Genomic DNA, 22993 nt, shown 5'->3' on the forward strand with positions numbered 1-22993 from the left:
CCTTTCAGAGCAGAGCCGGGGAGCTACCCTGTGAGGGGCAATAGCTGCCCTCCAGCCCTGCCTTTGCATCCCACTGGGGTAACTCGCAGGGGCTGGCAGCATCTCCCGCTAGGACAAAGCCCAGCTCTTAGCCCGCCCCTCTCCGCCAGTCACTCTTTGCTCCTGCTCAGGCCCCGCCCTCCTCATTGCAATTGGCCCCTGGGTAGGGCCCGCAGTAGCGTCTAACTCCACGCGCGGGCGTAGGGAGGCAGCCTCGCCCATTGTGGTCACTGCGCATGCGCTGCGCGCACTGATGAGCGAATACTGAGAGAGCCGTTTGTGCGGTTACTCGTTCGCGCTACTGCTTCCGGTTCCGCGCCCGGAAGGGGGGAGCGGAGGAGCAGAGGTGAGGCGGGGAGACACCTGCTGGGGATCGGCGGGTGCGAGGGGGAGGGCCAGGTGGGGAGCTGGGGGTCAGATACTAAAAGGTGCCAAAACCAGCGCGCGGCCGGTCTCCGTGCGGTGGGGAACTTGCGCTTCAGCCGCAGCAGGGCGGCATCGCGCGGAACCTCTGGCCGGGCTGGAGAGACCCGCGTGCGGGTTTGGGGAGCAGCCTGTGCGCTGCTCAGGCACCGCCGAGACTCAGCGTTTGCCCGCACTGCAGCGCGGGGCCCGTCTGGGGAGAGCGGGGTTAATGCCCCGTGTTCCCGCTAAGATTTCCCATCCACGAGCGGAGTGAGTCTTGTCGCGCGCGCCTGTTCGGATGCGAGCTCCCGGCACTCCCGTTATAAACCTCTACTGCCTTGTCTCCCTCCCTCCATCTGTCCCCCGGGGCCTGCAGCTTCCCCTCACCCTCCTCTGCCCTTCTCACTTCCCTCAGCCCTCCTGGGACCTGCACCCGCCCTTCCCTTCCCTCTCCTCTAGCCCCTCTCAGCATCCACTCTGCTAACAATTGTCTCTACCCACCTGCCCTGCCTCTCTCCTCTGCTGCCCATCCCTCCCCTTCTGCTTCACCCTCACAGTCCCCTTGGTACCTCCACCCTCCCCCTTCTTTCACTGCCCCAGCCCTTCCATCAACTGCCCCCCTGACCACTCTTGGTGCCAGTTCTCCTCATGCTTCTCTGCACCCTCACACGTGACTTGTTCTGTTCCCTGCCTTCCTCATGCCCTGGGGCCGCAAGTTTGTATAATTTTCCCCCTCCTCTCCCCACAAGCCTCTTCCACCCATTCCTGCTAGTTTTCCCTCTTCTCTTCTCTTCCCCTCCCCTCGCCTCCCCTCCCTTCTGCCTTCTATTTTGTGGGGCGGAGTCTGTTCTCGGACCCCAGAAGTTCCTGGTCTCTGAACCTGGAAGTAGGCTGCACAGTGCACCGCCGCACTGAGCAGTTTTAAAGTCCCGGACCGTGACGTCATGGCAGCAGCAGCCAACTGCAGGGAGCTGGACTGAAAGCTCCGCACGGCAGGGACGGGATAGGGACGTTCTGGGGTTGGGGTGGGAGGATGCGCAAGGGGGCTGGCAGGCAGGGCTGGGGGAGAGACCCAGCTCCAAATATTGCTGGAGCAGGGCCTCTGGCTCTAAATATAGCTGGAGCCCATATACCCACGAGCCCATATAACTAGCCGCCCATTCTCATGCCATCCCTCCTTTCTAACTCTCTTCTCCCAACATCCATTCTCCCCTTCTTCCTTCCTTTTGCCCTCATTGCTCCTCCCCCTGCCCTTTCCCTTTCCCTGTAAGGGGCTGGGCCGAGTCTGGGCACTGCTGAGAGTGTCCACTCAGGGCAAATTGCTCAGAACAAAGGCTCCTTACAGCCCCTGACTGGAAACCTTTCCCAACAGGTCACAGACCAGTCACTTCATCTGCCAGCAGGAAGCCTCACGAGCAAAACCCCTCAGACACCCTAGCTCTCCTTGTGTGTTAGGCCCAGGGCTGATTGTGGCACAAGTGAGGGGTTATAGAACCCAATCTCACATGCCCCGAACTGGTCCCAAAGAACAAGGCACAAATCCCTGGTCAGTTTACACTTTGGATCTTACCCACAAGATCACAGTGGGTCAATCCTTTAGAACGTGGATTCCCAAACTGGGGGTCGTGAAGAAATTCCGGGGGGGGGGGGATTCGAGGCGACCTAGCCACACACACCCCTGTCAATCCCACCCCAAGTTTTGCTGCTATTTTTGGGGGGGGTGAGGGTTTCTCAAAAATCAAAAAGGGGGCGTGATGTGGAAAAGTTTGGGAACCACTGCTTTAGAATCTAAAATCTAAAGGTTTATTAATAAAAGAAAGAAAAGATGGAGAGTAAAGTTGTTAAGGAAAAATACATTACATGCACCAGTCACCAAGCTCTTGATGAAGACTTTCAGTGGAGATGATACAAACTGCTATCTTAAAAGTCTCTGGTATACATCCTATGTCAGGATGGGTCAGTAGTCCTTCACGGCTATCTGTTCCTTGCGAGACTGCATCTAGGTTCAGTAGCAGAATTGAAGACCAGATGGAGTCCGCCTCATGGCACTTGTATATCTCTCCTGGAGTCCTCCTAGCCAGAGCAGGTCACATGGTCAAGTGACCTGTTTGTGTTTCACATGCTGGCAGCCATTATGCCCTGGCTGGTTTGCATGTTCCCAGATATTCCTCAGGTGTGTATTGGGCACCTTGAGAGCCATTCCTTGGTGCTCTGCTAGTTAACGTAGTCATTTATTGGACATTCCTTCCTTACAGCAGGCAGAGAACATCCACAGTATAGGCACAGAGTCCGTATTCATAACTCCATATACAGACATCACACAAGTACATGAGTAGCATATATAGAATCAGTAGAATATAAGCTTTCATTTGACACCTCACATGGCCCCCTTTGTATATAGTTTGGGGCAAACACCTCCCCTGCTGGCGCAGCAGTGATCTGGCTGCTCCCCTTAAAATCCAATAATTTGACAGTTCTATTCCCTGCCTTCCTCATGCCATCCTTCCTTTCAACCTCTCTTCTCCCAGCACCCACTCTTCCCTTCTTCCTTCCTTTTGCCCTCATGGCTCCTCCCCTCTACCCTTTCCCTTTCCTCGCCCAGCATCCCCCTGTCCCATCCCTTCTTTCACCCCCACTGACACCTTCCCATCCCCTCCCCTCTGCTCCTTCTGCCCTTTTACTTCATTGTTTCCTCTTGGCCCACTGGGATTTCTCTCTCCTCTTAGTGCTCCTTAGTGCCTTCCCCTTTTGTATGCCCTGGCCCCTCCTCTGGCCTCAGCATCAGCCCCTTTCACTCCTCACCCCTGCCTTCCCTTTAGTTCTCTCCCTGCACCTTCCTCACCTTTGCGACACCTGCACCCCTCAGTCCCCTTTAGCCCTCCTGGTGCTGGGACTGGAGCTGGGGTTGCAGTGCTGTTTTTACCAACATGCAGCATTCCTTCAGCCTGAGGAAGGGCTGAAGCTAGAGCCAGGGCCATGTGGTTACTGCCCAGCTGCTCCTGTGGTGGGTCATATGGAGCAGTTACTTCATGGCTTTGCTGAGGAGATGAGTGACAGGCAAATTTTTGGTGCTGCAGGACACATCTTAGGGGAAACTATGTTGAAGCCCATTCTGAAATGTCTCCAATTGCCCTTCTCATCCTGACAGGCTGCCGAACACCCATGTGTTGCTCCAGCTCATCCATGAAGAAACAGGCAAAGAAAATTGTTGTGGTGGAGCCAGTGTCCTTTGAAGACGTGACTGTGCATTTCATTGAGGAGGAATGGGCTCTACTGGACCTGGGTCAGGGAGCCCTCTGCAGGATGTGATGCAGGAGAATTATGAGTCTCTCAACTGGCTGGGTAAGGATTCCTGTCCCCTTAGGTATCAGAAGCTGGGTTGGGTCTGGAGCCACTTGGCTGAGTTTGGTTCAGGTTCCAATGTCAGAAATATCAGCCCCAATAGTGCTGGCTTCTGTGTGAGACACCTCTTCTGTGTGAGAACCTCCCAGGGAAAGCAGGTTCAGGCACATGACATAATGGCTCTTCCCATACTCAATGTGCTTCCCCACCATCTTGCCCTTGTTCTGCCTTGGCTGGAGGTATCTGTGGAAATGCTCAGGCAGGAATGGCAGGTGGCTGAGTTCTGGTGTTGGATCTGGATGCTGTTAGTGCCTGCAGGACCCTGGAAGGACGGTGCAGTTCCCAGAGTCCTTTCCTGGCTGTGGCTAATCTTTGTGACATGCTGGTTCCTGCCTGTGGTGTTGGGGCTGAGGGAGGGTTGATGAGGCAATTCAAGCTGTACGAGTGCTTTATGGGGTGTATTGCGGTAGTGCTTAAACGTGAAGACACTTTGGGCAAGTGACTTAGACTGTCTGTGCCCCAGTCCCCAAAATAGGCATTATAGCATGTCCCTGTTTCACAGGGCTGGTGAAAGACAAATACATTAATTAGGGGAGATGATCAGCTCCACATAAACACCCCGATAGCACAGTGGTGTCCTGGAGGTCCCAGGTCTTGCTGTGACTGATAAGCTTTGTTTCCTGTAATGACTGCAGTGCCATATGAATTGCTGCTAGTGCTGCAGTGTGTTGTTAGAGCTGCTCAGGGCGGCTCTTGTCAGAGCTCTGATGCCAGCTGCACTGGCAGAGTGTGCGGCTTGCCCATGCAGCACAGCTCAGGGTTATTGCTAAAGAAAGGCACAGGCTCCATTTGGGAACTAAGGTGCTCGGACAGGCTTGTTGTTGAAGGAGCAGACTAGTAATTCAGCTCCTTAGGCACAGGTATAGTAAGATAATACCTCCAATAATGGTACCTGCTCAGTTAGCAACCAGAACACTGCTTTTCAGCCAAACACCAACATGTCCCTTGTGTGACTTCTCCTTTCATATATTAACACAAACAAGGTGAACATTGCACTCTGGGTGTTGCTACTTCCCTTTTCCTTGTTCCCGTTTGTTAGAACAAAACATCTGTATCCATTATACCCTCATCCCCCCTCCTGTCTCTCTCCCCCCCTTCGCCCTCCCCCCCCGATTTGCACAAGGGTCAGTATGTTCCTCTGACATCTCTTAGGAGTGTGTGTTTGCAGGTACTGCAGAGATCGGTGTGTTCTGAATCCTCTTTACTCATCTGGAATGTGCTTACATGGTTAGCTGGTACTTAGTGTAAGGAGGTTAAAGACTAATCAACTATCCAATAAGCATTTGTTTATTGGGTAGTTTTTGACTACTCAACCCGTCGATAGGCATTTCCACATTCCTCCTTTGAAATGTACAAGAGCCCCAACAGGTTCTGGAATAACATGTGCCTTAAGATGCAATCTTACTGATCTAAGTCACAGAATACATTCCCTGCTGTGCCCTCGTCCTGCAGTGATACGTGGTTGCCTTTACTAGAATGAGAAAGACGCCAACAAAGAAGCTTGAAGACTTGTGGAGACAAATGTGGGCAGTGAGTCCATACAAATGTGAATGCAAAAGTGCAGCTAGAGTCTCAAAAAGAGGTTCTGGAGGAGGCAGAACAGGGGCTGTAACCTGGAACACTCCAGATACAGACAGGCCTGAGCTCTGGGACTCCCTCTTGCCTAGAACAAACAAGTGCCAGGGAAAGCTGAAAAGGGAGTCAGCTACATGACCTTGCTTCGCTCTTCCCAGCCATCTCTAATTCCTGCTGGGCCATGGAATGATGGCGGAACACAGGCTGGCCTCTCTTTAAGAGGAGGCAGCATATTCAGCCTATGTGTATCTGGGTAGAACACTGGCCCAGGGGAATGACTGGGGGCAGTGTGAGTGTGCAGAGCTTCTCTGGGGGTGAGACAGAAATTCTCAGAGTTATCTGAAATGGGAGGTTCAGAGCAATGGGTGGGAGCTGATGTGGCAGGGACCTGACATCAAGCTCTAGCGAGCCTGGTGATACAGGCAGGTGGAAAACACTGCCTGAGAACAGCCATAGAGGCAGGGGACAGGGCAGCCTTTACCTCTCGGAGCACACTATGGAAGACGTGGTTGAGTTGGGAGTGCTATATCCTGGGCAAGCACACTGGGGTCCACCCTGGGCTCCAGCCATAGTCCAGAAGGTCACTGACTTGGGTGTCCCAGAGGCAGGTCTTGGTGACACCATCCAAAGGAACCTCCAGCCCCTGTGCCACAGGATGGAGGTTGTGCTAAAGGAGTTCAAGCAGGAGGTCTCCACCCTCAGGATATGGGGCAGATCTGGTTGCAGAGACCAGCTTTCAGGAGCTGAGGAGATCTCTGCAGCTCTCAGAGATTTTAGAGAAGACTTGTCAGAGGGAGGACAGCAAGTTGCTCATGGTATCAGAAAACTGGGAGATAGTGGAGGCAGATATAAGACCACAAGACTATGAAAGTGGCCCTAGGGGGGGATTCCTCTATTTGTCCCTCTCCATTCTGCCACTGCCCATTTATTCCTCATCTTTTTTTCCCTTTCCTTAGAAATCCCTCTGGCCCGCCAGCAGAATGGTGCTTCTGTTGTGTCAGTCGCTAAAGTGGGTTGATGAATGAAGGGAGCACAGGGCCTTCTGGTGAGTTCATGGCAAGCTGCTGCTGAGATCAGTGCTGCTCTGTGGGGGCAGAAACAGAAGCCCGTTGGGTTGCTGGGTTAGCTGCTGCTGATGCCTCCTGCTGGTGGGAGCTGCTCTGAAACCCTGCATGGGCTGTGCTGTGGTAGCTGCTTTTTCAGGCAGCCCTTCCTTTGCTGGATTGTTCTACTGCTTCCGCTGTTCCCTAAGTGCCGCCTTTGTTCCCTCTAAAGTGTCTGCCTGGGCAGCTGCACATGAGGGTCTGAAGGGCCACACACCTAATGAGTAGAGCCACGCTGGTGGGGTTCCATTAATGAGGTGTCTCCTGGATCCTGCAGAGGTAGTGGAATAAAGTGAGGGGTGGGGGGTATATTGAGAGAAATAGGCAGAGGGTAGGAGGACAGTGGGATGAGGTGGAGATGGGGAGTTTGGGGTAGGGTTATAAGTGAGTAGTTAAGCTTAGGCTTATTGGGTAGCTGTCTACTCATCAGGTAGCTGAGTTGACTACTTGATTACCTCTCCGTCCCCCCCGTCCCCCCCTTGCTGCCTGTGTATCAGAGGAGCAAAGTTGGAGAGAAACAGGAGCAGGTGCTGGGGGGAGCACCATCTCTTTCCCCCAGCACCGTCTCTGTGGTGCCAGCTGTTCTCCCCCCCCCCCCCCCCCGCCGCACTGCAGGGGTTAGCAGCAGCCTCTGCCCACAGTGGACTCGGGCTGGCCGTGGGAAGAGGCTGTTCTTGTAGTAGCTCCTCTTTGGGGCTAGCTCCAGCCACTGTGAACAGGGGCTGTTTCATGGCAGCAGCCCGTGCCCATGGGGAGGCCCAGCTCCCTGCGTGAGCTGGGATTGAGCATGCCCAGGTCAATCCCAGCTTGCGCCAGTCTGGGACAGCTGAGGCTCTGCATTTTAAACGTAGTAATAGCCACTTGGCTCTTACTATATTTAAAATGCAGAGCTGCAGTGATCCCAACTCATCCTGCTATGGGGCCTACCCCCGCTGTGGCTCTGCAGTTTAAATGTAGTAGGAGCTGGGTGGCTCCTGCGAACCTGGGTCCTACTATATTTAAGCTGCAGAACCCTGGTGGTGGTAGCTCCTGGACTGGCACGAGCTGGGACAGAGCACCTTCCCTTATTGATTAATTGTGTAGTTGATACAAATAGTATCAACTACATGATTAGTCAGTTACGCCTCTTAATAGCCTTGGTTTTGGGCATCACAGCCCCAGCTGGGCTGCAGCTGCTGATGCCGGGGAGAGACTGCACTCTATCCCAGGCTCAGACTATGCTGAGGGGGAGCAGGCAGCACAGGGGGTAGGGTACCAAGATTTTGAGTGGATTGCTGTCATTCTGGGCAACTGAAGAGGGGATGCAGCTACGTGGGAATTGGGGTGCTGGGGAAATTTCGTTGTCTCATTAATGTCAGATTGAGGTCAATTCAAGCTCATCTTCCCTTCTCTTGTTGAGGCAACTATTAGGCTGGGATGAAGAGCTGGTAATTACCACCTGACTGTTGATGATATTCCTGGTATATTTCAGACGTCAAGCCCTGATTATGAAAAGCGGCAGTGAGCTCGCCAGCTGTGTGGCTTGGCACGCTGCGCATGCGCTGACCTCACTGCGCGGCCGCACTGGGCTAAAATCTACTTGCTGCGGGCGAGTAGATTGCCCTAATTGTTGAGCCCTGTTCATAATTATGTGATAAGGAGGGAGTATCGTGGGGCCCTCTCTGTTTTCCACTGTTAGAATTATAGAGCAAATCCAAAACAGTGAATTCTCTGCAGTTCTAGGCCAACAGATTTGTCATCTATCAGCTGGCACAGAAGTGCTTGCACTTGGCCAAGGTGTGTTTCAGTTTACTGCTGGTGGACATCTGGTGGGAAATGTTAGAAAGCCTGGGCTAAGAGGTAGTTTGATGAGAGGGATAAAGATCCAGAGCAGAGAGGTACAAAGGGCTGAGGGATTGTACATTATCAGAATTCAATTCAGGGTCTGATTTGGACTTTTTTTTATTGTAAAGCACTTAAGATGCTTTTGTAGAGACGTGTTAATAATCTGTGCTCTTTGTAGTGTTCTGAGAAGGTGGAGTATTTTTAAAGTGCAGATGAAGTTTAACAAGTGCAGGATCAGGCTCTGAATCGCTGGCAAGCCCACAGTGAACAAACTGAATAAACACTTCAGTCTTTCTGTTCTAGTGACCTTCTGAGTGGTGCACCCACAATGCCAGGTGAAAAAAAATAGCTCTGTGGTTTGTTGTGATTGGATTACTTTAAGAAGTTGCTTTCATGCATTTATTCTTTCAGGTTTTGTTTACAGCAGCACTTTAACTCGGCAGCGTGGTTGTGACAAGAGGGCTGGGAGAGAACTCTTCTGATGCCCTAGACCAGGGGTCAGCAATCTACGGCACACATGTCACTTATTTTGAGTGGCATGTGTGGCTCAACACCCCGCCTCCCCCCTAGGCAGGAGCTGGAGCTTTGCATTTGCCAAGCAGCTGCAGGCTAGAGCAGTGTTTCTCCACCTTTTTTTTTTTTTTTTTTTTTTTTTTTTTAAATAAAGCATCCCTTTAAAAAAATTATAAGTATTCCCAGTACCTACAGTTTTCTGACACACAATTTTTTTCAACTATTGCAACACACTTGTTTAAACAGCTTAATCATAGCTGGGCAGATGATGAAATTTTTGGCTGTAAAAAGTACAAAAATAATAAAGCGCTGTAAAACTTAAAAAAAAATCATTTTTCTCCAAATTTCAGTTGTTGACGTACCCTCCAGACTTCTCTCGAGTACTCCTAAATGTACTCGTACCACTATTTGAGAAAAACTGGGCTAGAGAACCAGCTCCAGCTTCCTGCTGGAAGGGCAAACAGAGATGAGGGAGGCATGGGTGCGTAGGTGTGCGGGTGGCATGATCATACACTGGGCTTCTTGTCTCTGGGGCTGCCGCTGCCGAGCCTGTGCATGTAGTTCCCAGGAGCTAAAAGGGTTAACCCCTTTCCTCTCCCTCCCCCTTTACAGGCTCTGCTTCAGGAGGGGGTGGGGCTGGAGCCACTCTGCAGATCCTGGGCTGGGCAGCCAGTCACAAGCTGCTGCCTCTGTGGGATGCCTGGGCTGCTCCCCACAGGGAGAGTGCAGAAGAACGGGGAGCCCCTTCCCCAGCACCCTGTTGCACCTGGCTGGGCTGGAACCAGCCCTGGGCTCCACCTGCCCCAGAGCAGCAGCCTGCAGGTGAGGGGTGTACCCCAGCAAAGGGCTGGGCACGGCAGGGAAGTGACTCTGTCTGTCCCCCCCCCCCCCCCAAGCCTCTCCTTGGCCCTGCGCTACTCCTGGGGGACTGTGGGTCCCAGCATACTGCCCTGCCATTGTGCACACTAGAGGTACAGGGATGTGGAGGTAGGAGGGGTGAAGGAGGATATGGGGGCAGGGGTTATACTGAGGTGAATGGGCAATGCAAGGGATCAGGTTGCGGGGCATCATGTGCTGTAGGGAGTGAAGCTGGAGCAGAAGGAAGATGTGAGGGGGCATATCATTTTACTTTGCAGAAGCTGCACTTTCCTTCACTTCCCACTTCTTTGACTCTCTCCCCAGTTAGCTATTTGGCTGCATTGTCACCTTCTCACCTTTTCTGCATTACTCTCCCAACCCCCTTCCAACTCCTTCTTGTACCCCCACCCCACACCTACTCCCACTGCCAGACTCCCTTCTAGACCCTGCTTTCCTCACCCACCTTACATCCCACCTCCCACCCAGTTCCTGCATCCATATCCCACTCTCTGGCAGCCCTATCCCACACATTGAGCCTCTCATTTTTGTCCCCATCCCGGAGCCTAAGGAGGTCCACCAAATCCACTAACTCCGGAAACCCAGAAAAGTAAATCTGGCCTATGGGAAGTCCTGAACCTCAGTCCCCCTGGCCCCCCTCGTCCTTTTCCCTTACCCAGTGAGGCCAGAAGAATGAGGTATGTCAGTTGGGGGACACATCAGTGAGGTTTGGGGATTTTTGTTGTTTTGCTTCTCATTTGTGTGGTCCCCAACAGATTTTTCTGTGGGTCTATGGCCCCGACCCAAAAAAGGTTGCCCACTTCTGCCATAAATAAAGAAAACATTGAAATCTTTTGTGTTGGACATAAATTAATATTTTACTTTATCTAAAATGAAGTTTGATAAACTAACATTATGTTAAAACTTAACAAAACAAATAGTCCTGCAGCACTTTAGAGACTAACAAAAATGTAGACAGTATCATGAGCTTTTTGTGCCCACAAAAGCTTATGATACTATCTACATTTTTGTTAATCTCTAAGGTGCTGCAAGACTAGTTTTTACAGACTTACACAGCTATTCCTCTGAAACATGAGTTAAAACTCTTAATCTATTTAATTTAAATTAAACCATTCTACCTAGCCGTAGCTGGTTCAGAAAATATGGTAACTATACCCAGCCTGCCTCTGTCTCCTCCCCTGAGCACACAGATCCATAAATAGAAGTGAATAAGTTAAATCTGGGTACACCACTTCTGAAAGGGTTGACGACCCCTGGTCTAGATAAACCACCTTCAGGAGGGGAGTAGCTCACAGCCTTGGGGATGCATTTACACTGGTGCTTCACAGTGCTGTGACCAAAGAGTCCATGCTGAATAGTGATTCTGAGCACCAATTCCTCAGGACATGGAGGTTCCACTTCTCCAGCAGGGTGCGCCCAGCCTGCCTCCATGACAGAAGGAGCCACACACTGCCCAGGGGCTCTGCCTAGTTCATAGCAAGGACATCCCAGAACGTGTAGTAGTGCTGCATGATCAGCCATTGTTGCTGTAGATTGGTTAGTGGGCATCACACAGAGCCCTTCTGAGGGCTTTGCCAGAGTGTGACGAAGCTCTAGCTGGTTTCAGGCGCCCGTGTTGACCACCAGGAGCACATCTCACAGGGCCACTCAGAGATTGGTCAATCTGGAAAGGAAAGGCTAGCAGTGTTCCCGCTAATCCAGGGGTGGGCAATAATTTTGGAAGGGGGGGCCACTACACAAATTTCAGAAGTAGCCATGGGCCAATCACAAGAGGTGGAGTCGCGGGCAGAAGGGGTAGAATTGAGAACTACCCTGCCAGAAGTTTTGCTTGGCCTGGGGGCCCTGCCTCCTGACTTCTGGCCAATGGAAAGGACCTGGAGCAGATGGGAAGGTGCTGGGGGCCAGAGTCCTCCCAGAGTTCTAAGTGAAGGCTTAGAATTCACATAACATGGCTGGCAGCACCTGCCCCTGCTGCTAACCTGTTGCCTGGCAGGCTCAAGCCCTTTGAATAGAAGCAGTTGAAAGGGCACCTCCTGTGCAGTTTCCAGGCAATGGGCCAGTGGGACTGAAAGCTGTGAGCCCTTTCAGAGGTGCAGTGCTGGGATTTGACTTATTTGCCTCGTTATACAGGTCCGAGTGCTGGTGATACTTTTTAAAGTAAAAAATAGTCCTATCTACAGCAGCTTCATTATTAAATAAATTAAGATGCAGATTATACCTTTTAGTGCAAGGGTTGGCAACCTTTCAGAAGTGGTGTTCTGAGGTTTAACTTATTCAAGGATCTGTGTGCCGGGGGACGGAGTGAGGAAGAGAGGCAAGGGCAGGTTGAGTACGGTGATCTTATTTTCTGAACCAGCTGCAGCTAGTGAGAATGGTTTAATTTACATTTATGAAACAGATTAAGCATTTTAACTTTCTCATGTTAGTTTATCAAACTTCATTTTAAATAAAGTAAAATATGTCCAACACAAAAGGTTTCAACGTTTCCTTTATTTATGGTGGGGTGGAGAACCCTTTTGGGGTTGAGGGTCACTGAACCACAGAAAAATCCGTTGGAAACCACCCAAGTAAGAAGCAAAAAACCTTCTCCAAAATCCCCGAACCTTCACTGACATGGCCCCCAACTAAGACACCTCACTTCCTGTGAGGCTGGGGCACCAGAGGTGAGGAGAAGGGATGGGGAGGTTCAGGGCTTCCCATAGACCAGATTTACTTTTCTGGAGTTTGAGTTACTGGATTTTATGGCTCTCCTTAGGCTCTGGGGTAGGGACAAAGATGAGGGGTAGAGCGTGCGAGACAGGGCTTCCAGAAAGTAGGATAGGGATGGGGTGCAGGATCTGGGAGGGAGGTAGGGTTCAGAAGCAGGCTGGGAGTAGGGTGTCTGGCCAGGTGGAGGGAGTGGGACTAAGGGAGGATGCAGTGTGTGTCCAGGAGCGAGGGTACAGGAACAAGGGAGGGTGTGAAAGCAAGCTTGGGGGAGGAGTGAGGGGATTAGGATGGGGGAAGTCTGGGCATGAGGGAGTAACCTTACCTATCTTCGTGTCCTCTTGTAACAAAGGCTTCAGTCATGCTGTCCCGGATGCTCTGGAGGGAGGTCCTGCTGCTGCAACAGCCACGCAGCCCTGGGGCCAGCCCTGGAGGCTGAAGGCGCTGCTGCGGACATGCAGCCTCGGGCTGGTCCCAGAGGCCAGCAGACCTGCTGCAGCAGACACGTGGCCCTGGGCCATGTGGCCACAGAAGTGATGCCTCCAGGGCTGGCCCCGGACCGTATGGCTACGGCACCCTTGTCCCTACTGAGGCATCACTGATGAGCCTCAGCCCCAGTGCTGCCTCCTCCCATGGTAGCCTAACCTGCTGCAGGGAGGAGGGAGCATTCTCCAGCAGCTGCGTGGGGGAGGAGTGCTGGGGCTGAGCTTCCTCCCCCGTACTGAAAATTAGCACATGTAGGTTGCTGACCCCTGCACTAGGGGGCAGGGCCTGGAACTTCCTCTGGGCTGGATCAAAGCCCTGGGTGGAGCAGATTTTGCCTGCCAAGAGGCTTTTGCCCACCTCTGCTCTAAGCTGTGTAGCATCACAGGTGATTAATCATCCACACCCAGTCAGTGAGCTCTGCACAGAGCTCTGAGCCTCTCACTGGGTAGGGCTGATTAATCATCTGTGAAGCTGTGCTGTCCTGCACTGAAGAGTGGTGTTGAAAACTCGCCCTTTATTTCATCCAGATGCTAGACTTAATTAGTGGTTATGATTTAAAACCAGTTTCGTTAACCAAAGGTTCTTCTGCTGCTAAAGGACCAGCCATATATCCAGGTCAATAAATAATTCAGATGTTATCCAAATATAACATGGTTGCCAATTCTTTATTCTGTGATGTCTAAAGGTTTCTGCAAGAGAAGAGAGAGAGGTGAGGGTTACAACTGCAGAAAGCAATAAAATACAAGCCCACATTTCAATGTTTCTGCATCAGGTTTGAACCAATGATGCAATAAACTGTTGGCTTGTTGAATTTCTGGTTGCTTCCAAAAGACTGGAAGGTCCTCTGTCCTTTGGTTAGAATGCTCCCATTAGTATACATCCATAGTCTGGAGATCAGTGCAGGGAAGAGGCCAAATGGAGTTGTTCTATCCTTTTATGCAGGGACGGGCAATAATTTTTTGCCAGGCCATACCGGAAGGAGTGGGGCCAGGATGCTTCGGGCTTCCCCAGTCATAATCTGGGGGTAAGGGAGCCCCTTTGTCCGCTCCTTCCCACTAAGCACCGTGCCCTGGCATTAGGAAGAGTTTCCGTGCTCCCCAGGCCAATCAGGGCCTGAGAACATGTGAAGCTTCCTCCTGCCCTGCCAGGAGCATGTGGCACTTCTAAGTGCCATGCGCTCCTCGCAGAACTGGGGTAGAGCGGAGGAAACTTTGTGTGCTCCCCCCACCCCCAGGCCAATCAGGGCTTGAGGACGGGGGAGCGTGAGAAGTCTCCCCCTGTTCTGCCAGGAGTGCGTGGCACTTTAAAGCGCCGCCTGCTCCTGGCAGGGCGGAGGAAACATTGTGTGCTTTCCCCCCCTACTCCCAGGTCCTGATTGGCCTGGGGAGGGGAGAGCAGCAGGACCCCTGTGGGTCGTATCACCCTGCTTGGCAGGCCAAATCCGGCTTGCAGAGGCCCTTTTGCCCACCTCTGCTTTTATATCTCTTTAGCATGTGAACAGCAGGATTCCTTCTATTTTTTTCATCCATGTGTGGAATGCATGTTGTTGTGTGCACTGACACATGCTCTTGTGCACCACAGGTAGAAACAAATCCCCTGGATTTCATAGATACTTTTTAAAAGTCTCCACTGTGTATAAAACACACACAGTGTCTGCGTCTAGACTGGCATGATTTTGCGAAAATACTTTTAACGGAAAAGTTTTTCCGTTGAAAGTATTTCTGCAAAAGCACGTCTGTCTAGATTGGCAAGGATGCTTTTGCACAAAAAGTGCTTTTGCGCAAAAGCATCCGTGGCCATTTTAGCCATCGGGGCTTTTTTGTGCAAAACAATTCTTCCCTGTCTACACTGGCCCTCTTGAGCAAGTATTCTTGCACAAGAGGGCTTTTTCCCGAGCAGGAGTGAAAGTATTTGTGCAAGAAGCACTGATTTTGTACATTACAGAGTCAGTGCTCTTGCGCAAATTCAAGCGGCCAGTGTAGACAGCTAGCAAGTTTTTGCGCAAAAGCGGCTGCTTGCCAGTCTAGACGCACCCATAGAGAGAGAGAGAGAGAGAGTGTGTGTGTGTGACAGTGGGTGTCTTTGTGGGTGATGCAGACAGGTTGTGTGTGTGAGAGAGGAACAGAGGAGTCTGTGTGTGTGGTGGCTGCTGCTGGGCAAGTTTCTGAGAAACCCAATGAGCTGTTTCCTTACGACACAGCAAGCTCTGTCCCTGTGCCCTGTTGTTTCCCCTCCCCTTGCTCAGCGAACAGAGGAAGGGAGAGAGAGACAGTGTGAGCTGGCTGCTGGGGAAATCTCAGATTCAGTATAGGTATTTAAAAGAGTAGCTGAGTCAATTACACTCAGTGCTGGAGAAATGTTCAAATGACAGCAACTCAGAATTCTGAGCCAGGCTGTGTCTTCTCTCCCTTGCTCTGCAGAGTTGAGGTACAGGGGCAGGGGACACCCTGACATCAACACTGACACACACACACACACTCACTCACTCACTCACTCACTCACTCACTCTCTCTCTCTCTCTCTCTCTCTCTCTCTCTCTCTCTCTCTCTCTCTCTCTCATGCGCACGCTACACATAGCTATCAGGAAAGTCCCTCCCAGGAGCAGCTACAGTATGGTTATGGTAACCATATTTTCTCAACCAAAAATGGGGACACTTTAGCCATGCCCCTTGATCCCATTACCTAGGCCCTGCCCACCTACCACAGGAAGTCTGTGGGTAGTACTTCTGGGGTCAAGATGGACACATGATTGAAAGTAAAGGGTGTCATGTGACCCCTGTAAGAACTCTTTCTACCATCTTCTATCCAAAGAGATCGGTTTGGACCCATAGTAGGGCCTCATGCAACTATACTGCAATTGCATTAACCCGGGCCCCAGACGTAGGGTCCTGTGATGAGACTGCAGCCCTAAGGGTTCAACCTCAATTCAAGATGAGATCCAGGATCTGAACCCTATTACTTTGCATTTGACTAAGGGCCTGAGAGTCATTCAGAACTATCCCACAATTTCATGGGACAATGTCCTTAGTCCACTTAATGGATGATTCTTACCAATTCCAATTAACTGGGGGCTGTTTTAGCCCTGCAGGGGGGCCATTACAGACAGGGTTTGCTCTTGTTCAGAGTAGCCCCTGTCGGTGGGAGACCCAGGGTCCCTGCAGGCAGGGACTGCACTTGTGTGTGGAGCTGCCTTTCTCTGTTGGAAGTCCAGCCTGCGGTGGACAGGGGTTGCTCCGGAGGGGGAGTTGACCCCTCAGGGTCTAGTAGCTGGCCCCTCATGGTATGTCTACACTGCAGCATTTTTCCAGAAAATGGCTGTTTTTCCGGAAAAACTATCCTTACGTCCACACTACTATTCTGTTCTTTCGACAGAAAGTCTAAAGAATGGAGGGGATTTTCTGACAGCAGTAAACCTCTTTCTATGAGAGAGAAGCCGTTTTCTGAAAGAGCTCTTTCGGAAAAAGGTGTGTATGTTTGTGGAAGAGGCTTTTTTTTCCCCAAAAGAAGAGGCCTCCAGAAATAGCTAACCTGGTGGACACTGTCCAAACTAATCACAACTTTATAGTTCCTGTCTTCTGCCAGCTCTTAAAGCTGCATGTACCCTGGACAAGCCTTGTGGCAGGAAGCTGGCCCTGGGAGCAGCACCTGACTGTGTGGCTCTCTGCCACAGGCATTGCCATTCATGGTCAAGCCAGAAGCCCCCCAAAATTCCCCTGACCTTCACAGGGAGGAACAGCAGGGCTCTCAGGACGCTGCCAAGAGTAGCAAATGGTATGCGCCCTCATAGTCCAGACCAGAGATCCTGTCCCTCCTCAGGCTAAGGGGGGAGGAGGAGACCCTGAATGATCTTCGCCCCCAGTGCTGATAACACCGACATCTATGGGTGCATGGCCAAAGCCCTGGCAGAGAGGGGACACTCCCCCTTGGACCTTGGAACAGGTCTGGAGTAAAGTTAAAGAGTTCTGCCAGGGCCAGGCCAGGGAGCACAGTTCTCACTCTGGGTCAGGACCCCATTCCTGCCCCTGCTACCAGAAGCTCCACCAGATCCTGGGGGGGGAGCCCTTTCCCCACCCATGGTGGTAGACTTGGGGCTTGAGACACCTGTTGCCCACGCTGAGCTCACTGTGGAGGAGGAGGATGAAGGACAGCAGGCCAGATGGAGGAAGACACGGCCAGCACTGTGATGCTGACCCTCGAACTGGTATCCCAGGGCCTGGACGTGTCACAGGCATTCTCTGACTGCATGAAGAGATCATCAGGTGAGAGCTCTCAGTTTTACACACACACAGGGCGGGGGAGGCGGGCACAGAGGGGAGGGGGTGCGACTGTCACTTGGCCTTCTTGGCCTGGGCATCATATTCTTTCAGGGCATGTGGAAGCATGTGCAGCACCAGACTGCTACAAAGCCTCCAGAGGCAGTCCCGGAGCACTCCCAGGATCCTGTTCACAGACTCGGGAAGCCACACACACGTCTGGCCCCTGGGGAGGATGCCCTGCCATCACCATCCACCACTGGAAGCAAACTTGGCATAAGGGTGCGTGCATGACCTCATATACCCTGAGAAGATGCAGGTGTGTGCGCAGGCCCAAAGGAGGGCCAGGCTGCTCCAGGCCCCTCTCCCACCCATGGGAACCCACTGTGGCTGTACACTTCCCTTGTGTGCTTGTCTATGGGGGACAGAGGGGAGTGGGCAGCATGGTGCCCTGGGCACTTGGTGTGGCAGGGCTGCTGTGCAGGCCACACATGGCCTTGCTCCTGGGACATCCCTGTCCTCTGGGCCAAGGACTGTTGGTCACTGCTCACAGAGGAGGGCATGGCCTCAGGGACAGTTTCTGCATGGATGACTGACCGCCTCTCCCTCTATTCTCCACAGCCAGACCAGGCATTGCTGAGGGGTGAACCTCCTGAAACAGCATGTAGGCATCCTGTGCAACATGCAGCAGGCCCTGGCTCATAAGGTCCGGGAGAATGCTGAGTGGTGGAGCGGCATGTGGGACCAGCCTGTGTGGCAGGGTGACAACATGTATGCCATCATGTGTGAAATGATGGCACACCCAGCTGCTCTCCTTGCTCCTGCCTTCCACCCTTCTGCCCTCCTGCTATGCATATTCCCCCTGCCTCCCAAGTAATACCTCTGCTCCCACCCCTGCTATGCCTATGCCCCTTTCCTCTGCCCCCGTCATCCCTGCCTCCAGCCCCCCCCTTCATGGTATCCCCCTGCTTGTCCCAGATTCCATCAACCCCAAGTTTGTTGAGGTTCCTTGACCCGAGGTGGCACTTCCAGCCGCCCCTCATGCCAGTCCCAGCACTGAGCCCCACTCATTTCTCCCCCCTCCAAGTTCTCAGCCCCCTTCCTCCCCAGTTTATTTTATTGAAATAAAAATACAAAGATTGTTTTGTTAAAATCAAAACAGGTGTGTTGAGACTGAAGGGAAGAGGGGAAGGGAGGGGTTGTGGTGGGAAAGGGATAGTGGAGCAAGGCACAGGCTCCTAGTGGGGAGGCCCTGGGGAGAGTTACTGAGTTACTTTCCCTCAGGGCCTCCCAGATGCGCATCCCCAACTGATGGGCTTAGAAGATGGCAGTTAAACACAGCTGCTCGAAGGCCCTCTCTTCATGGCTGGCCTCTGCCTCCCACTGCAGTAGGAAGACCTCCCCCTTCTTCATAATGTTGTGGAGGACACAACACACCAACACCACCTTGGGGATGTCATGCTCCCTCAAGTGCTCCTTCAAGAGGCACCTGAATCATGCCTTGAGGTGCTTGAAGGCACACTCCACCTAGATTTGGGCCTCACTGAGGTGGATATTGAATTGGTCCCTGCTGGGGTCCAGGTGGCCTGTGTACACCTTCATCAGCCACAGAATATGGGGGTAGGCGACATCCCCCATGATGCACAGTGGCATCTGCATGTCCCCGACCCCAAAGTCAAGGTGGGGGAAGAACGTGCCCACCTCCAGCTTGTGGTACAGGCTACAGTTTCTAAAGACTCGGGCATCACGTGCCCTGCCCGACCACCCGACAAAAATGTCTGTGAACTGTTCACAGTGGTCGACCAGGGCCTGCAATGCCATTGAGAAGTAGCTCTTGCGGTTTACGTATTGAGCTGCTCGATGATGTGGTGCACGGATTGGGATGTGGGTTCCATTGATTGCTTCACCGCAGTTAGGGAACCCCAGGACAGCAAATCCTGTGATGATTGGATCCAGGTGTCCCAGGCGGATGATCCTGTGCAGCAGGATGGAGTTGATGGCCCTCACAACATGCAGAAGGAGACAAACACACAAAACAGAGAATGAGAGTGCTTGAGCCTTGGGAGGTATCTGTCCCCTTCTCCAGACAACCCAGGAGCCACCCCCTATCAGGTCGCTCCCCAGCAGCAGGGCTGTGTAAGAGCGGGACAGCACAACTTCCTGGGGATGGAGCTTCCCCCCAACCCACTCCTGTATCCTTTTGCTAGGGTACCCCTTTCCAGGACTCCCCCTCCCCCCACACAGATGCTGCAGCCCAAGAGTGCCTTACCTCCATAAGGAGGGTTTTGATGATGGACCTCCCCATGCCGAACTGGTTGCCCACTGACCAGTAGCTGACTGGGGTGGCAAGCTTCCAGATGGTGATGGCAACCCGCTTCTTCAAGGGGATAGCATGCTGCAGGTGGGTGTTGCATTGTTGGAGGGTAGGGGCAAACCAGGCACACAGCTTCAAAAAGGTGGCCTTGCACATGTGGAAGTTTTGGAGCCACTGCTGGTCATCCCACCACTCCATAACCAGCCAGTCCCACCAGTCAGAACTGGTGTCCAGCCTCCAAAAATGTCTCTCCACTGTTGGGTGCAGTTGCATGGGTCTTGCTCCTGCACAGAGGAAGAGGATCTTAAGGATGAGTTCAGTGTCAAGCTCATGCAGGTCCATGAAGCCAGCATGCACAAACTGCTGCAGAAACTGCAGCATGGCAGTGTGGGGCCGTTACATGGCATGGGGCAGCTCCGGCTCTGTGTCATGAAGAATGCTGTGGCGTCCAAAAGCTGGGCAACCGGACCACGCACTGCTAATGCTTTGCTGTCCTTCAGAGAGGTAGGCAAGCAAGTAGCAGAAGCAAAGAAACAGATGTCCAGGGGGGTCCCTTTAAGCGCATCTCTCAGCTAGCCTTAGGCAACAGCACTCAGAAGCAACTGTTGACTTAATGCCATGCCTGAACTGGTTCCAGGTGGCCTTATATATGATTGCTTTTTCAATGTGCTTTTGCTGTGTAGATGCTCTCTTTCAAAAAAAATTTCTAGAAGATCTCTTCTCAAAAAACTTCTTTTGAAAGAAGCTTGCAGTCTAGATGTAGTCTCAGTCAGAGGCATGCATGCAGATACACACAGACCTTCAAGAACACAAGAATCAAATCATCACCTTAAAATAAGTGATTTTTATTACAAAACAAAAGACAAACTTGATAAAACATACTTGGATGCTAGATGTTACAGAGCAACTAAGGAAAACAAAACAGAGAAAAAAACTTGGCACAATCCTTTGATGGTAAAGGGGGAGGGAAGGCATAGAATCACAGAGCAGGTCAAACCAAACCACAAAATAAAGAAAAATTACCCTGAACACAACTGGATTCACATTTCCCTTGTACTTGCTTCTAATTTTCTCTTTGTTCAGTCAACTCTCATGCCCTGAATTCCATGGGGGTTCGTGGTAGTTCTGCCTGGGTTTAAATGATTCTGTCTCTCTCAATTCCTGGTTTAACTCTCCCACACAATAAAAACAGGCAGGGAATATATCCAATTCAAATTTCAACCTTCTATCTCAATTGGTTCTCTCGGCCCTCTGGCTTACATCTTTGCTAGGTACCTGAGTTAACCCCTTAGTCACTGGGTGCTGGTCAGCACTCCTCCTATTCATGACACCAGAGGTGCCTCTATTTTAGTGGTTCTCAAACTTTTTTGCCTGTGAACCACTTGGCTCCATGTAAATCTTTCCACGAACCACCAGTTGATAATGGACACTCACCGTTAATTACATAATTATGCCTGAGCTGTTTTGCTAGTGCTGCAGCTAGGGAGATGGGTTTAATTTAAATTATTAAATTAATATAATATTAATATTAAGTGTTTTAATATTATCATGTTAGTTTATCAAACTTCATTTTAAATAAAGTAAAATATTAATTTATATCCAACACAAAAGATTTCAATGTTTTATTTATGGCAGGGGTGGGGAACCTTTTCTGGGTTGGGGGTCATTGACCCACAGAAAAATCAGTTGGGGTTCACACAAGTGCGAAGCAAAAAAATTCCTCCCAAAACCCCCAACCCTCACTAATGTGGCTCCCAACTGAGACATCTCACTCCTCTGGTGCTCCAGTCCCACAGGACGAGGGGAAAGGACTTCCTGTAGGCCTGATTTACTTTTCTGGGGTTCTGGAATTAGTGGATTTTATGGGCCTCCTTAGGCTCTGGGATAGGGAAAAAAGGAGGGGTTCAGTGGGCAGTATAAGGCTGCCAGTGAGTGGGATAGGAATAGGGGTACATGATCTGGGAGAGAGTTGGGGTGCAGAAGAAGGAGCGGTTGTGAGGTCTGGGTGGGTGGTAAGGCAGCATGGGTGTCTAGCCAGGTGGAGGGAACAGGAGCAAGGTGGGGGTAGGTGTCTGGCAAGGAGGTAGGGTACAGGAGTAAGCTGGGAGTAGGGTGTCTGGCCAGGAGGAGGGTGCAAGTACAAGGAATGGTGTCAGAGCAAGCTGGGAGTGCAGGGTCTTGGTGGCGGGAGGGTAGCCAGTGAAGGAGATTGGGGTGCAGAGGTCCAGATATGAGGGGGAATGTTTACCTGGCTTTGCGCCCTCTTATGTTATGGAAAGTTTCTGGACAGTAGGCTGCTGTTCCTCTAGTGGGGTGGGGAGAGGGCAGGGAGCTCAGGCTCATACACACATAGCGGGGAGCTTTTGCAGCTGCGAGGTTGCAGTACCAACTCTGGCTTCCTGCTCAGAGGCATGGCGGGGGAGGGGTGTGTGTGAAGAAAGCCCCAATCCTGGCAGACTGGTTCAGACAGAGCAGCAGAATGAGCAGCTCCATGCGCTCCTGCTCCCCCAGTAAAGGGTGGGGAAGAGAGAGTGGCAGTGCACGGAGTGCACTTGCTGAGCCTGAGTATGCTCCGAAGGGGTGCCATCTCACCAGCCAGGCCCTGTGTCGAGACTCAGCAGCCCAAGACTCAGCAGCCCAAGTGCCGAGATCTGGGAGTGGCTTTGGTGGCCATTGTAACAAAAAATAAGTGGTTGCCTGCACATGTTGAGGAGAAGGCTGCACAGCTGGACCAGGGGCCCCGCATAACAGAATCAGTCCTGCGGGGGAAGAGAGGAGGCTATGCAGCCCAAAGTGGTGGGTTAGGGGGTGGCGGAGGCTCACTGGGTGGTGTGCTGGAATGCAGGGAAGTCCAGAAGCCACCCTAGCTGCCCTCTGGCACAGTGCCAAGGCAGGCAGCCGCCTACATGATCTGTGGGGAGGGCAGAGAAAGACTGTGGCTGCTGAGCCGCACACTAGGGGATGATTCTCTGTGAGTTCTGCCAGCTGGGGGAGGGAAATGGCAGTATACTGAGTCATTTCCAGCTTGCTGCTCCTCCAGCAGGGCTTTCCAGGACATTTTGCTATTTGATGGGAACATCAGGACAGAGTATTTAAATTCAAGACTGTCCTGGCTTTTCCGGGATGTACGGTTGGCATAAGTATGGTGCAAGGTGGTGGGAGAGGCATGTCCATGCAAAGCTAGCAGCATGTGCTCTCTGCTGATCAGCTGGCTGGTGTGTGAATCTCACTTGCTTGGCTGCATGTGGCTGTACCTTACAAGGAACACAGGTGGAGAGGAATTAATTGTTCCAGCACTGTGAATTGAAAAGCACAGGGGCTAGATGGAGTGTATTGTCACATAAGCTAGTCACATGCCCATGGCTGCTCTGATGAGCCACGGCAGGCATTCCCATGGACTTTTTGGGCAGATAGTGAGTAATGTCCATGGGAGATGAGATTTGTTTTTTCTTGATGGAGCATCAATCTGAATGTTCCATTCACAATGTGCTGGCTGG

At 51.8% G+C, this 22993-nt stretch overlaps 1 protein-coding gene across 1 annotated transcript in view; it reads left to right on the top strand.

The window, feature by feature from the left end:
* The first annotated feature begins 271 nt into the window (after positions 1–271).
* Positions 272–22993, top strand: part of LOC106732199 (uncharacterized) — a 69888-nt gene continuing 47166 nt past the window's right edge. The window contains 3 exon segments of the mRNA XM_089771522.1: positions 272–385; positions 3593–3739; positions 3742–3786. Coding sequence (XP_089627648.1) covers positions 3607–3739; positions 3742–3786 — 178 coding nt within the window. The 5' untranslated portion in view covers positions 272–385; positions 3593–3606.

This window comes from Pelodiscus sinensis, chromosome 19 (genome assembly GCF_052426305.1).
Source record: "Pelodiscus sinensis isolate ZL-2025 chromosome 19, ASM5242630v1, whole genome shotgun sequence".
In the NCBI taxonomy this organism is placed as follows: Eukaryota; Metazoa; Chordata; order Testudines; family Trionychidae; genus Pelodiscus; species Pelodiscus sinensis.